Below are 17,259 nucleotides of genomic sequence, written 5' to 3' on the forward strand. Positions count from 1 at the left end.
GAGCGAAATCGAAATGTCGTCATACAACTTGTAAGTGTGACCTTGAACCGAGCTGTTTGTATCATGCACACCATCTTAACATGGTGAACATTTGTGGGCAGTTATTTTGAAATCCTTCAGGAGATATGATTTGGACTTGATTTGTGACGGACAGGCAGACAACTCGAGCAAAAACAATGTCTCACCATTTATGGGGCGAGACTAAACTCAAACAATGGCACCACATGTATTTTGATCAATTTCTCTAATTTAATCAAGGGGGTTAACTCAACAAATATTAAAGCCATGGACACCACCTGTGTGTGACTTTCTAGGCTGGTATGATAACCACAAAGTACATGACACTGAGTACCAAGTTTCATGGTAATTGGAAAAAAGTTTGAACGTCAACAGCATCACTACAGATATGACAATATCCAGATTTTGTCTTTGAAAATATTAAACGCAAGACAAACATTTGTCTATTTTATTGCAAGAAATATTTAACAAGATATCAATTCAGGTATTTGAAACATACTAAAACAATATTTTTTTAATATTTAAAATAACATGTTTTATTTTTAGTGCACATTGAAACAAAAGCAAGAACAGTTTCAATTTCTTCATCCCCATGTTACACATAGAATATAAGTATTTTCCATGGCTGAGAGTGTAAGATAGGTTCATCCCGACCCGAGCGCAGGGTGTTTTGCAGAAACGAGGTTTACAGAGTTTCCGCAAAATACCCTGCGCGAGGGTTGGGATGAACCTATCTTACACGAGCGGCTATGGTAGATGCTTTTTCTCCCACCTCAGTTAAACAAAATTGTGTAAAAATGTAATTTTTGCTGGAACTCTTTTGAGCGTAGTGAAAATAAATGCGTATGGATATTTGATAATTCGTGGTTGTCATGGATATGCTCACAGTGATTCAGGTTGTTACTAGTCAAATCGGTCTTTAAATAGTTCGGAGGAGAGTGGAGCATTAGTTCTTGAAAAATGCGTGAAAACTTTTTTATGGTGACATTTGAAGCGAGAAATAGTTAATTAGCATTCTAAATATTACCACTAGACAAGGTTTCTATGATGCTACAGAAGACTGTCTTTAACAAGGGAGGTAATTCCAATGTGGCGACAATTAAAAAGGAGTTCCATACGGGCATTTTATCTTCGCCCGTGGGCACGATAAGAATTTCTAGCATGATTACATTATTGGATCTACTTATCTGAGGTGGGAGAAATAGTAATCTAAACACCAGTTAAACACACTGATTAGTATTATGCTTATCATAATTTTCATATTACTTATCATCATCATATGAACATACGGATATATTGCTCTAAAACTTTGGTCCAACTGAATGTCCAATTAGGAATATCTGCCACTAGCATATGCCATCAGCAGAAGTTTTCCAGCCACCGCTTGTCACTAAATCCATCAGCAGAAATATTCTAGCCATCGCTCATACATGATGCTATCACAGGAAATATTCCAGCTATCACTGATACATGATGCCATCACAGAAATATTCCAGCCATCACAAGAAATATTCCAGCAAATGCTTGTCAATGATGCCATCACAAGAATTATTCCAGTCATCGCTTGTCAATGATGCCATCATAAGAAATATTCCAGCAAATGCTTGTCAATGATGCCATCACAAGAAATATTCCAGCCATCGCTGTCAATGATGCCATCACAAGAAATATTCAAACCATCGCTTGACAATGATGCCATCACAAGAAATATTCCAGCAAACACTTGTCAATGATGCCATCACAAGAAATATTCCAGCCATCGCTTGTCAATGATGCCATCACAAAATATATTCCAGCCATCAATTGTCAATGATGCCATCACAAGAAATATTCCAGCCATCAATTGTCAATGTTGCCATCTCAAGAAATATTCCAGCCATCGCTTGTCAATGATGCCATCACAAGAAATATTCCAGCAAACACTTGTCAATGAAGCCATCACAAGAAATATTCCAGCCATCAATTGTCAATGATGCCATCACAAAATATATTCCAGGCATCAATTGTCAATGATGCCATCACAAGAATCAATAACTTGAGCAGTCAGCTGAAGCTTGAACTGTTCTAGCAATCATTGAATGTTTCACTTATGCAAACACAATTGTTTGAGCCATCGCTGATATGCCATCAGCAGATATAGTCTAGCTTGTATAATAATGACCGCGCTATCTGCCTTCATACACACAGATTCAGGAACTTGGGTGACAGGGTTGAATTAAACTTCTGAAATGCAGAGTGTACATGGCAGGGTTACTGTTAAAAGTAATGATACGCATCCTTATAATAGCCTATTATCAATTCAGTAACATAAATCCTGACTGTCATCTTTATAGTGAAATACTTAGCACACTAAATTCAAGAACAAAAATAATTTTATTATCGTTTTTATACGTATCTGAAGCATTTTTGGATTAATATTTGAAGGAGTTTGATTAAAATTTTCAATGCAACTGTAGTTTATGTTATCATTTTCTAAACCTTTAAGTCAATTACTAACTTTAGTATAATAGGGATTTTAAGATTTGTCATGGAAGAAATATGCTGGCCTACCATTTCCGAAGCAAAGGGACCAATGAAGCGACTATATCTTCTCATAGCTTCCTGTATCTCTGCTGGCTGGATGGCTTGTGACATCGGTACCTCCATAACACCCCCGGGACCGGACTAAGAGGAAGGGTATAAAATAATACATTAACAAGGCAACTTCATTTCAAGTGAATGGATTGATAACACGTCTGTATCTCCCCCATGGCCTTGTTTATCTCTTCAGCTGGATTGCCTAAATGAGACCAGAGTGCTGTGGTGCAAACAGCGAACGTCAATGTACAGTCATCGAAATAAGACTTCTTTATAAACAAGCCCAAGCTTGTGTTAATTACGACCACAGAATGTTTGTCTGTTGTTTCTACTCTCATTCAAACAAATTGGGCGTAACTTGACAATATTAGAGCCAGAGCTATGAGCCTTGCTGTATGTGTGCATAATGTAACATGGGTAACATTTTTTATTTGAATACTCCTAACCCTTTTTTCTTTCATTTGCCATAGTTTTTTCACTTCAACAATGCCACATGAAGGCATTTGCTTTGCAAAATTGAAATGCATACAAGTTTTAAATGGAATACTGTATTTACAAGCCCTGGGTAGTATAGTCTGATGGGTGTGTTGTATGATTCCTATTGAACTTCAAAAATGTGTCAAACTAGTCTTTTAATTAATCAAACATTAACCTTCTTTTTCTTCTTTGGTTTGAGTTTTGAGCCCGCCCCTGCGCTACCTGTGAGCGGGTTCAGTGGGGCGGAACCTGGGGTACCGGGAGGGCTCTGAAAAACATGTTGAGTTTACTATCATTTATCAGAACAAATTTTTTTGACAATCCAATTTTATTAAAATTTGTTTTCGTACGAACCTTTAATCTAAGGAACTAACGTTTCTCTCCATATTTCTGTTAGCAAACCTCTGAAGTAAGTTATCAATTAATATCTGTTTTCACAGCTTATTAATTTCTGTGAAATTAAGACATTGAGGTAACCATAAGCTTTTGTGTATGATTGTTGTATTGGACCAGAAATGATGCTTAAGCGCTCAAATTATTCAAGGTTTTGATCCATCTTCAGTGTATTTTATATGAAATAGAAGTAGTAAAGGTCAAAAATAAGCCTTAACATTGAACAAACCGTAATTCTCAAGAAACCAACTGCTTGAGTAATTACAGTTTTACTGTATATCAATATTTCAAGAATTATATAGGTGAGCCTTAAATGATTTTGTTGAGAGTATGTATATCTACCATGAAAACCCGGCATTCTTGTATATTAAGTGTAACAGTAAACAGTATTGGTTTTATCTTAGCATTATTGTTATTTGAATTTTCTGAAATAACAGAGGCAGCACAAGCAGAGATTACAATGCACAACCCTTCGAAAATTCCTCTCAAGAAGAAAACAGAAACTTGTTAAAAGAAGATTTTTATTCATTTCTCTGGTTGTATTTTGTATACCAGGTAGTCATATCCCAAACACTCATTTGATGATGCTACATGAAAATAATTTTGCAATCTAAGTCTGGAAATATATCTTATAAGTATTATTCTTTCACTCTGTTTAAGTTGTAAAACAGTTAAGACATTTTAAGTAAATCGGATTGATGTAATTGCAATTATCAAGAAATTAAATATCATTCAATTTACTTTCAGCTACATTGTATTGATATAAGTACACATCCTAATGAAATAAAATGAACATCATAATTTGAATGAGATTGTTTGTATATGAGATGTTAGAATGTTACTGTTATTTTTCAACAGATCTTTCTGTCCTAAACATGAGCACCACAGAGTGACCACCAACAGCTGTCTGTTCTTGTGTTTTAGTCTGACAAGGGACATAACTCACCAATGATTAAAGCCAGAGTTATGGGCCTTGCTGCATGTGCACACATTTTCTCTTACAACAAACACAGTAACCAAGCTTCACTTGGATATCTTTAAAATAAGATATGACCACGTTTAAAGTTATTACACTTTAGCCGACAACACCAAGGCTATGACAATACCTCATTTGTTTTATCCGAAGAACAGATAATCTTAAAATATTTTCCACAAGACTTACCCCAGTGGGAGAAGTGAGATCTGGTTTGGGTATCAGTGGTGAGGGTGTGGCTGGCTGGTTCCCGGTATATAAGATACTTGGTAGGGTCTGAGACACTGGATCACGGTAACCAGTCTGGCTGTCCTGCTTCACCAGTAAAGCCAGGTCCACAATCTGAAACATGGACATACGGTCAGACTGGTTCCCTGTATACATGAGACTAGGCAGGGTCTGGGACACTGGATCACGGTAACCAGTCTGGCTGTCCTGCTTCACCAGTAAAGCCAGGTCCACAATCTGAAACAATGGACATACAGTCAGACTGGTTCCCTGTATACATGAGACTAGGCAGGGTCTGAGACACTGGATCAAGGTTACCAGTCTGGCTGTCCAGCTTCACCAGTAAAGCCAGGGCCATAATCGAAAACAATGGACATCCAGTCAGACTGGTTCCCTGTATACATGAGACTAGGCAGGGTCTGAGACACTGGATCAAGGTAACCAGCCTGGCTGTCCAGCTTCACCAGTAAAGCCAGGGCCACAACCGAAAACAATGGACATCCAGTCAGACTGGTTCCCTGAATACAAGAGACTGATTTCCAAATTGTTCAAAATGTTCAATCTGTCAGAGTGCAGCTTCAAAGAGTTCTTTTTGCTGGTAATGGGAATTATTTTTATTGAAAGATAATTATGATAGACTGTATTTGGGTTTATAAATTCAGGTTTCAGCAAGGAATTTGAATAAATGAAATATGAACTGTCAAGATAACTCGAGTGATTTTGGCCAGTTTCACTATCTACATCAAAGGCAATTCATCTCAAAGGGGCATAACTCCCCAAATCCCAGCGGGCTACATATAAGGATTCAAATGAAGAAACATGTATGAAATCATTTTAGGTGTGGAAGATTGGCCTTGTCAAACTGAAAGATGTTTTCATATGGTATGCTCCCTTGCCTACCACTAGTTTAGAAAGTTTAATGTGTGTAAATTTTTATAAACAGTTTTTTTTTGCTTAATAAATTGTTTGAAGAGAAAATCTAAGCCTAAGCTAGCATATTTTTCTTAAACTCTTTATTTAAATCTGTGCTTTAAAATAATCTAATTAACACTGTATATAAATCCCATAAATTATTTTGAACCATTCTATCATACTTTTTAAATATAACAAGACTAACGTCTTTGTGTTCGTTACAGATAAAACAAAATACACATGGATATTTTAGGAAATAAACTTTCGGTAATGGCATTACAAAAAGAACTATCAGATTACCGCCAGTCTGTTTATTTAAAGCAAACTCTGCTATGGTCACAGAACAAGATTCAATGCCAGTCGATTGATTTAAAGACAGGTGAAATGTAGTGTTTAAATAGTAATCAGTAGATAAGAGTTATTGATTAGTTCTATTAAATATATCCTTTGCAATTGTGAGCACAACTTTTGGTTCAGAAAGTACGTAGAACTATTACACTATTCACAATGTGTTTTTAATTCTGCTGATAAATTCTACTATTGAGTATAAGACACTTATAATTACTGTATACTAAAGGACAGTAACATAAAGGGTTTATGGATTATGAGGAATTCACTCGTGAAAGGAATGGTTGTACAACGAATGATATTTAACAGTAATTGGTATTTATTTTAAAACCTAATTTTAAATCTATGGGCACTTTTAGAGAATGCCCGTTGAGCACTGAAATGTGGATTTTTTTATTTAAATAATTCATGATTTAAATCATGTATAAACATAAGGCGGAACCTTAGATTAAAAAAAATGTAATCAGTGATAGTGCAGAAAACACAATATAAATACATAGAAAGGATCTCTAATCTGCATGAAGTGAAGTAAAAAACTGGCCATCATAATTCATGTATAAAGAAGTACATTTATGAATCTACAAATTGAATAAAGGAAATCATATGTATAAGCAATCAGTGTATATATATAAATAAAGGGGACAAGACAGTCAAGCAATGGGCTCAGGTGGTGGAAAGCCCATTCAGGTGAGCCCAGCACCCAGTGATGAGTCCACCTCGTTGGCTCCTATCTGTGACCCATGCGTGAACCAGTCACAACCTGCCCGAGGCTGGTGCGGGCAATGTAGGGTATATCTGTGCCAAAAGTGTGTCTCTAAACATAACCGTAGTCATAAGCTCGCTATGGGGAAATATTTGCCTCCCTCGCGACCTGATAACATGGATTTGTTAAACTATGTGGCAGTAAAGACTGTTCTACCAGTTGCGACCTTGGAAGACAACGATTTGAAAAAAGATGATGTGCCGGATGAAGACAGGTATTTACGTGGGTGTGTAAGTATAGAGCGGTACATAGTGGCAATTACCAGAAAAACCTTGACATTGTACAATGATGAGTTTCAGTGTATTGGGGAGATATGCTTCACCTTGTATTCCCCATTGTCGATATGCTCAAGGAGAAATGACATTGTAGTTTCGTTTGAACGCTTCAAGATGCGCAATGATATTAATAAGAATGACCCGGAATTTGTAAAAACAATGAAAAAAATAACAGAATTTAAGGATGTTCAGTTGTACGAGCTGATGTATCCTGGTTGTGCCTCGGAAGCTAAAGTTGTGAAAAGGAAGAACTTCAACACTTCTGGGGAGTGTTTTTCAACAGCTGTTTGCCCACTCTACGCAAAAGAGCTCATTCTGGCAGTTGGAATTCAACTGAAATCGCACCCCGAGAGGGACGATATCGAGTTTATTATCGAAATTGTCAACTCTAAAGGTCGTGTTATGCAAACTTTGGACATAAACCCTATAGCTGAACCTTGTTTTAGTAGCAAATTCTACCTCTGTGCAACAATGAAGTTTGGTGAAATTGTTGTATCTGAGGCCTCACACAGGAGAGTGCGTGGAATTAATATGAAGACTGGGAAAACCATGTTTGAGTTTGAAGGGGGCTCCCCACAGGGTCTTGCAACTGACTCAGATGACAATGTGTATGTCTACAACGACAAACAGCTGTTCTGGATTCCCCCACAACGGGACAGGATCGCATACATGCAGCAGGGATACAAGAAAACCCCAAGGAAAGACACGAGAATGGCAGTCGCGATAACTTTCAATGACTCCACACGTATACTGTATAAAACGTGTATAGACACAACTGTTATACATACATACAAAATAACCTAGATTCTGTTATTGTTCAATATTAAACATTGAAAAATGAAAATTGTTTTTAGTACATTTTAATCAGTAACATGTTTAAGGGAATATTAATTTGGGCTGCAAGTAATTCGCCAGTTTTGTACAGTTAGATTCTAACCCCACCCCAACTTTCGTACCCCATTTCCTGACTAAATCCTGCATATGAAATAATCTTTAAACTGAAAATATGTGCATAGAACATGGATGCCCCCATATGCCAGGTCTATCACAAAAGCAAGGGCCATTATTTTGCTCATTCTCTTTAAAGGTGCATAAAAATTATGATTTCAACAACTTTAATAACATCAAATACCTTCCAGTAACAATTCATGAGTGTATGATTTATAACTTTGAAGTTATGCTTATTTAAGGACCATATCTCTAGATATACTTTCTGCAGTGGGAAACAAAACTCCAGACGCACAGCTTCCTCTAAGCTTTCATGACTGTAGGTAATATAGTTTTGAGTTTTGTGCGACACAAATCCAGAACTGCCATTTTTTGCTTATTCAAGGGCCATAACTTTTCGCAAAACTGCAGTACCCCATTAACATGAGCCATAGGTTTCATGGTTCAAGGCAATATTGTGATGGAGTTTTGATCGACGCAAGTTCTCATAACACTTACAGACAGAAGGACGCATGGACGGACAAGGGCAAATCTATATCCCCCCTCCCCCTTCTTTGTTTGGGCCATCAGTATGGTTACCGAATAATGTCATATTGTGAATTTCCATGAACAACCTTCTTGTGTCCCAAGTATTCATTAACACTCCTTTGAATGCCTAATACCAAAATCAGGGTTAGGACCTCCATTTTTCAGAAAACAAGTTTTCTGATAAATCTCTTCTTAATTGGCATAACTGTAATATATGTATTTTTACTAAGAAACTCTGATACTCAATATCATATTTCATTGCTGTTACTGCAAAAGTTAAAGATAATTGGATTGCAAACTGACAGAATTCAATAAATTACCTCGTCCTAAGTAACAAAAGGTCTACTTGGCATTATTATGTACGATATTTATAGGAAGACAATATCATAATACTATTTAGTACTGATAGTTAACTTGATACAAGTACTGTTAGAAGAGATTGGATTGCTGTTTGCAAGACTGCCGCTACTGTATTAATATATAGAAGGACTAACTTCGGTGTGGCAGGCACCCTTCACATTGTAACTTTAAGCATCACCTTTTCCTTCTATATTTTTAAATATTGGCGTTTAGTAGTTTGACTTATGAACTTTCATAATGATTTAGGTAGTGTCATACTTTATATGTACTATAAGCCCCAGATAAGACAACAAACTCCAGGCTACGACCAGCTAGAACTAAAAATCGTAAGGAATCATACAAGTCCTGGGTTACAGGTGGTAATGAAGAGGTTTTTGATAATGCTGAAAAACCTGCCTGCAACCAAACTGGTTGTAGGTGGTCTTTGACAGGTCCTCAAAAGTTATGCAATTGTCAGACTACAAGTCTTTAGTTATCCTGTTTGATCGCAGGAGTATCCTGTCATCCAGCAGTCATATGACTATACATGTTACTTGTCGTCTGACTGCACTCACAACTGTGTGTGAGTTAGGGTATTCATGAAGCGTACGACAAGTCACGCTAATATTTGTAAAAGTCAACCATCGCTACAACTCCAGAATGTATGATACATGTCCGTATCTATGCAAACGTCTTGTATATTTATGCAATGATTGACATGACATGCCAAGAATTGGCTGGTCTCACATCAACCTTTAACATGAATTGAAATGAAGATGTTTAAAAGGATTTCCTATAAACAAAACATGTGTGAATGTATAATCGTACCTGTGCCACTGTTTCGTACGCCAGGTATGACACAACCTCCACAGCTGTCTGGGTAGGTTTAATGTCAACATCAAGGCCAGTAAACAACCATTCTCTGAACTTCTGGGTCTTGTGTTTTCGACCTGAAATACCAGCATGTTGTAGTGCAGGGCTTTTTTGGTCATTCAGATACAATAAACAACAACATTTTCATATGTAGATATGAGAATTGGCGAAAAAGCCTAAATGAATTTCAGGCATGAAGGTTCTTAAGTAGGAGATATATTAGTCAATTAATTAAGTCCTTCCCAGGTAGAATTCCAAGAAAACTAAAAAGAACACCAGTAAAAAGATTTACTTTTGCCAAACATAAAATGTGGTCTAACTTCTTTTTTCAACAATCTTTCATTATAAAACTTTAAACAGATGTTCCCATTGATTATAGTCAAATTTATTAAATTGCTAGATTTAAAATATGTAAAAGTGTATGTTACATCTATAACATACACTTTAATAATATGACTTAACAGTATTACACCACAGTAAAACCATGGTCAGAGAAACAACTAAATCGGGAAGAAACCCCTTAGCAATTACCTATGTCTAAACCAATATCTTGTTTTCCAATAAATACAGATATAGAAACAACATTTTATTTAAATAATATGTGTTCATCTGTACCAGTATTGTTAAGTTATGATATTAATAAAGTTGTACAGAATTTCCAAGAGCTAAGAATTCCAAGAAACTGCCTGAAAAAAATGATAAATGTCAATGCTTATCTCAACTTCTCCTTTAAGACATCTGCATGATGGTAATAAAAAAAAAGAGCTTCGCTAGTGGCAAGATGCCCACGCTCATTCACTTTTATTAGTCACCTAAGGGGAATAACTCCACTATTTAAGCCTTATTCTGAGACTTGATATACAAATGTATACAGTCATAGTCAAATAATATGTAATATTCAGTTGATGTTTGTCAAAAATATGCCACATACCGAAGATCAATAATGGTGTTTTAACAAAAAATGCATTTGTTATTGACAATTGATCTTCTGACCTCAAAATCAGTAGGGGTCATATACCGGTAAAGGGCAATATATCACTGAAGTTTGATGGTCCTAAGTGAAATTGATCACAAGTAATTGTGCAGACTAAGTTTTCATAATACTGTTGACTGTGACCTTTGACCTACTCACATCAAAATTAGTGAGGGTCATCTGATCACCAATGGCAACATACCACTGAAGTTGTATGATCAAGTAAAACCATTCAGAACGTCTCAGCCAGTATCCAACAAGTATCCAACAGATACGGTATGACCTCAGAAGTAATACAGGGTCTTTAAATCAGGGTTGAGGGGCTTACCGTATTTTCTCGACTATAAGACGGGGAAATTGGGTCCCGATTTTTACCCCCAAAGTAGGGGACCCGTCTTATAAGCGAGTCGATAAAATATTAAAAAAGATTCAAGTCAAAATCAGTAAAATTTTACATAGGGTATTCGTCTATCCAGTATATCGTCTGCTGATACAAGTATGGGGCAATTAAGTAAACAACAACACGAAATCTCTTCACCGCGCGTGCTCTGACGTCACACAGTGTACCGTTATATCTGCATTTTTTCTCATGGCGCGTGTCAGTATAATTAGTTTGACAGATCAAATCAATAAATTGGAATCTTAATATGATGTAGGTACCTAACTGTCAATTTGATTAAGCAAACAAATGACAATGCGAATATGAATCCTTTATGTTCGTCGCCAATCAAGGGACAATATTGCCTAAAGCATTATTGCTAAACAAACACCTATTCATGCCTAGGCTTTTCGCAGTTATGTTATTGAAGCCATTTATTTTGCCGAAGAACTTCATTGGTGTCTTAAAAAAAAACAAAAAAACTAAAACAAACATATGTTGTTATTGATTAATTATTACAATTCCGATAAGTAACGACCTGTCCTGCAAACTTATGTACTCATTTTAACCTACCTCCAAATAGAGAGCTCACAGTTGACCGCCATTTTCTTTGAGTAAAACAAAAACAGTTACCGCGAAAGTCGATAATTGTCTGTTGAGCTTGAACATTTTTACACATTAGGAAGAATTTTAGCATTTTAGATTTGCTTAAAAATTGACCCCGTCTTATAAGCGAGTCGAAACAAAAAGCACCAGATTTCATGGGCAAAGTTAGGGGGCCGTCTTATAAGCGAATCGCCTTATAGTCGAGAAAATACGGTAGAACCAAGTTTAAGTGTGTTTTTTTTCAATTTTAAGCTACTTCTTATCTTTTTTAATTCAAATGTGCAGCAAAAAATAACCACTTCACAATAGTCAGAAACTGAAATGACCCATATATTCCACATCTATTCTGATTTCTGGATTGATCCTGATCTTAATCATCCCATTTATATAAAAGCAGTCCCAATGCTTTATAGCAACGGCAAGCAGAACAGAAATGAAAACTTGGATTATTACAAATATGAAACATACTGAAGTTGCAATGATCTGCAAAAGCAACAACAATTGAAATATCTTAGAAGAAGAATACACAATACATACTGAAGTTGACACTGCGGGCCTCTGCAAACTCCATATACTGCGCAGGATCCATACATCGAGAGGACATGTCCGCACGCTGTAATATACATGGAGAAATACATTAAACATGGTATAATCATGGATCTATTTTTTGGAAATGTAAATCTGTTCTCATACATGTATGCTGGAACCATCGAACATTTAATTTAGGAGCCCTGGTCTGCATCCTGTAATATACACTACAAAATACATGGACAGCTTGCATGCCAGACGAGATCATGGAACTATTTCTTTGGGTATAAAAGTTATCTGTTTTCATATGCTTGATCAATCAAACATCAGAAGACCAGGTGGGCACCCTGTAATATACACTGAGAAATACATGAACAGGCACAGATCATGGATCTATTTCTTTGGAAATGTAAGTTACCTGTTCTCAAGAGCTTGATCCGGACATCAGGAGCCCAGCCCTGCACCCTGTCATAAACAGTGTAAAATACATGGATAGGCCATGATCATAGATCTACACTCATTATGCTGGATCCATATATCAGGTAGCGTGGTCTTCACCATGAAATCACATAGCGCAATAAATTGAAATTCAAACTAGAGCTGTCACAGGAGTGACGAATACCCCCAAATGCCGCCTGGACACAGGAATGGCAAACCATTCCTTTGAAAAGAGGCCATAACTCCAAGGTTACTGCACACTGCATCTTCTTTTATCATGCATGTATTGTTTTATTTAAAACTGTTGAGTAATTTAGAAGTTACACTGCTAACAAGAAAAACTAGCCTTTCACGAGTTATCGTCCGGAAACCGTTTTTCTATTTTTAGTAACAGTGACCTTGACCTTGGCCCCACCAGCCCCAATATCGAACTTGACCTGTATCTTCTGATGTTTCACCTGTGTACCAAAAATTGTTCAAATCTGTCAAGCCTTTCATGAGTTATCGTCCGGAAACCGTTTTTCTATTTTTAGTAACAGTGACCTTGACCTTGGCCCCACCTGCCCCAATATCAACCTTGACCTGTATCTTCTGATGTTACACCTGTGTACCAAAAAAATTTCAAATCTGTCTAGCCTTTCATGAGTTATCGTCCAGAAACCATGAAAACTGACAGACCGACCGACCGACAGACTGACCGACAGACCGACCGACAGACCGACCGACAAGCTCACTCCTATATACCCCCTCAAACTTCATTTGTGGGGGTATAATTATTAGTGATTTGGCAGAACCTGATTTCCAGTATAAGGCACTGCTGTCTCGATTTTATCCAAAAAAAATACTGAAATTATGTTAAATCTGCTCCAAAATTGAATGTTCATTTGAAAGGCTGAAATTCAAAATGACGTCAATGTATTTCAACTGTCAGGCTGAAGTTCGCAATAAACCCTGTCTATTTCTTCAGAAATGTAATTAAAATGTGCATGGGGAAGCTGAAATGACATTGAAATAATTTCATAAAGCAGCAAGATAAAACCACTTTCTATATTGCATGCTTTCTGGTAGTTTGTAGAGACGTATATATGAAATTAAAATGACATTTCACTGTTTGAACAGTGAACATATAAATTCACTTATACACTTATGCATGTTTTTCCAATAAAATTAAATCAAATGCCTTTTATACCACTTTTAGACATATCATGAAGAGAAAAATTGTTCGCTTTAGAATATATTTCACCTCGAAAACAGCAAGTCATTCTTAGCCACTCATGAAACATAACTTTTGGTCCTCACTCAGTGAAATATACTACAATCATACACCGAAACAAACTCTATATTTATATCCTCTATAAATTACTTTATATGCATGAATCAAACACCTGCTAGTGACTATGATACTAATTTACAAATTACCAGTTCACTTAGTTTAAAGCCACACTCGCAGTATTGGTTGGTATATTTGTTTTTATTATATACCCATCATAAATCCACACGCAATACATATCGCAAAATACGGTAGTCCGTATTCCACTCCAGTGCAATATGGCTGTATTCCAACTTTGTGACGTCACGTCATAACACGTATCGCTGCGCAATGTTAAAATGATGTCATAAAAAAAAATGGTGCGTCGTTAAAACAATCTGCAAATATCCACTCGAGTCGAATAAAACCTCCAGGAGAAAACGCAGAACTAATAATCCGATTATATTCACTTTAATAAAGTAAACAAATACAGTTAACATTAGGCCTCTGAAAGGCTTATTAACTTGCATGATTGCAAAAAGTTTCAACAAAAAAATTAACTAAACCATTAACATTTGAATGTTGACAACTTTTACTGCAGTGTGGGCAAGTTCCTACATAAATATCATATATTGTGTTTATAAAATGTTAACACTGCTTACTTCATAAATAATGCCTCAGTATTTTTAGGTTTTTGTATTTCAGTTTTTATGCTTTTTTTATATTTTAAAATTTCTAGAATTTCTTTTATCTTTAATTACCATATATTGAAAAATTCAAAATTTTAGAAGATATCATAATATATTTGATCACATGAACACCATGCAGCTTATGGATCTTTATATGTAAGATAAGCAAGTTTTCATGTAATGTGGAATCTTAAACATACCAGTAGCCGCTCATATTTTACATCATCCTCCTCCTCATCATCAAACAGAGCAACCAGTTCACCTGTAATAGGCAAACAAGAACAATATAAAACCTCACATATACCTCTTATATATTACATCATATACAATACTATACGTATAATACCATACATATAATACTTCACATTAAATACTTCATTATTAAAACTTCATATATATATCCTCATATATAATACCTGATACATAATACCACAAATACAATACCTCATTTATTATACCTCCTATATATATATATATATATATATAGAGAGAGAGAGAGAGAGAGAGAGAGAGAGAGAGAGATATTCCAATAACAATTTTTAAGCTATGTCCAAGATTTAAGTTTCTGAACCCTTCTGTCGATGCAGACACATACAACACAACAACTATGACAATACCTCAACCAATATATGAGCTCAGAAAGTTTCAAACACTGTACCTGTCTGATCAATGGAAGATAGGAAGTCATGGCAGATCTTGACACGCTTGCCACACACTGGCTTCAAGTCTGATGCTGTAAATAGACAAAACATGTTCATGCTATATATACAGTGAAACTGCGTTCCCTCAAACAAGCGGTCGTTCGAGAACCGGCGTTCCCTCGTGGTCGGAGCTTGGTCCCGAACTTTTTTCCTCCTATTTTCATATAAAATATACCCACGCTGCATCGAACCTAATTATGTCGAGCAGTATCCTCGGTCCCAAGTACACAAATCATGCACAAAACCTTATGGTTCCCTCGAGGACATAATTTCACACTTTTTCCCGAACGCGAGTTCCAAAATAAACAAACAATTGCTAGGTGTTAAAATGTTCGCAAGTCGTAAAAATTGCAATGACAGTTGAAAGGCAATTTGATAGGTGTGAAAAAACGTTTTTCACTGTTAACGCATGACCGATATTAGTTGATATGGGCATTTGAGATGATAATCATGAGAAGTTAATGACGAGAAGTTAACGCTTTAGATGTGGTCAGAAGGTTCTTGGAGTTCACTGCCGATGCTGACCGTGCTGTTCGCTGGCACGTCACATTACGATTGAACAGTTTCGCGAAACACAGACAAGATGCACCAATCAACAATCCTTGATTTTGCGAAACTTAAATCTGACTAATGCCACATTATGTACTGTCATTCAAATGTTGCTTGTTACGAAAATGTGTTTTTTTTGTTAAAACAAACATTTCTATTTATTAATTTATTGTTTTTTCTTTTGCGTTTTACATTAACCTTTGAACATCATAGCGATTTCCACAACGCAACACATAATCGGAGTCTTAGTAAACAGTCTGTTTGACGACTTCAAACTTAAAATACACTGAAAGATATTTCATATCAAACTGGAAAATTGAAAATCGGGTCATTCGAAACATCGGTTCCCTCGAGGTTTTGACTGAACAGTTTCGCGAAACAGACAAGATGCGCCAATCAACAATCCTTGATTTTGCGAAACTTAAATCTGACTAATGGCACATTATGTACTGTCATTCAAATGTTGCTTGTTACGAAAATGTGTTTTTTTGTTAAAACAAACATTTCTATTTATTAATTTATTGTTTTTTCTTTTGTGTTTTACATTAACCTTTGAACATAATAGCGATTTCCACAACGCAACACATAATCGGAGTCTTAGTAAACAGTCTCTTTGACGACTTCAAACTTAAAATACACTGAAAGATATTTCATATCAAACTGGAAAATTGAAAATCGGGTCATTCGAAACATCGGTTCCCTCGAGGTTTTGACTCGGTCCCTGGCGACCTCGAACGATCGCAGTTTTACTGTATTGTGTTTATAAAATGTTAACACTGCTTACCTCATAAATAATGCCCATATGCTGCATATGCATATTCAACTTGTTAGCATACATCTTAAAACTCCTCTAAATACAGTATACAAGAGATAACAGGGTGACAGTGGTCTAGTTGTAAAGGTGTCCAACCCCACCAGGGTGAGGGTAGTCTAGTGGTGTCCAACTCTCACTCAAGAGCTGAGTTTGATCCCCAACACACTGAGAGTGGTGAAGAAGCGTCCAACAAATACCATATTTTCTGCGCCTTTCTTTCAAATTAAACAAGGTATCCTTCATAAGAACCATTGTTTTCGACATCTATAAATCTTTTGTGGTTAATTTAAACAATTGTATCAATGTTGTGAATCTTATTTTGGAATAAGAGTGCATCTTTAAGGGTTTAATATGTGTCAAACTCTCACCCAAGACTTTGTGGGTTTGATCCCCACTGGGCAAGAGTGGCCAAGAGGTCTTGGTTTTGGACTGTCACCCAAGACTTTGTGGGTTTGATCCCCACTGGTGGAGAGTGGTCAAGTGGTCTTGGTTTTGGACTGTCTACCAAGACTTTGTGGGTTTGATCCCCACTGAGCAAGAGTGGCCAAGAGGTCTTGATTTTGGACTGTCACCCAAGACTTTGTGGGTTTGATCCCCACTGGTGGAGAGTGGTCAACAAGTGGTCTTGGTTTTGGACTGTCACCTAAGACCTTGTGGGTTTGATCCCCACTGGTGGAGAGT

General features: G+C 36.5%; 1 protein-coding gene across 3 annotated transcripts in view; it reads right to left on the bottom strand.

Annotated features, from left to right (window-relative positions):
- Window positions 1-452: 452 nt before the first annotated feature.
- LOC128238902 (transcription initiation protein SPT3 homolog) overlaps window positions 453-17,259 on the bottom strand; it is a 44,445-nt gene continuing 27,638 nt past the window's right edge. For 2 of the 3 annotated variants that reach the window (XM_052955214.1, XM_052955212.1), the window contains 8 exons: window positions 15,173-15,247; window positions 14,715-14,776; window positions 12,148-12,223; window positions 9,608-9,729; window positions 4,628-4,780; window positions 3,248-3,340; window positions 2,569-2,682; window positions 453-2,241 (listed from right to left, as the gene is read on the bottom strand). In XM_052955214.1, the coding sequence (XP_052811174.1) occupies window positions 2,194-2,241; window positions 2,569-2,682; window positions 3,248-3,340; window positions 4,628-4,780; window positions 9,608-9,729; window positions 12,148-12,223; window positions 14,715-14,776; window positions 15,173-15,247 (743 nt within the window). In that variant the 3' untranslated portion in view covers window positions 453-2,193. The remainder of the gene's footprint in view (window positions 2,242-2,568; window positions 2,683-3,247; window positions 3,341-4,627; window positions 4,781-9,607; window positions 9,730-12,147; window positions 12,224-14,714; window positions 14,777-15,172; window positions 15,248-17,259) is intronic. The other variant, XM_052955215.1, reaches the window with a different exon arrangement.

The sequence above is a fragment of the Mya arenaria genome, chromosome 6 (genome assembly GCF_026914265.1).
Source record: "Mya arenaria isolate MELC-2E11 chromosome 6, ASM2691426v1".
Classification (NCBI taxonomy): domain Eukaryota; kingdom Metazoa; phylum Mollusca; class Bivalvia; order Myida; family Myidae; genus Mya; species Mya arenaria.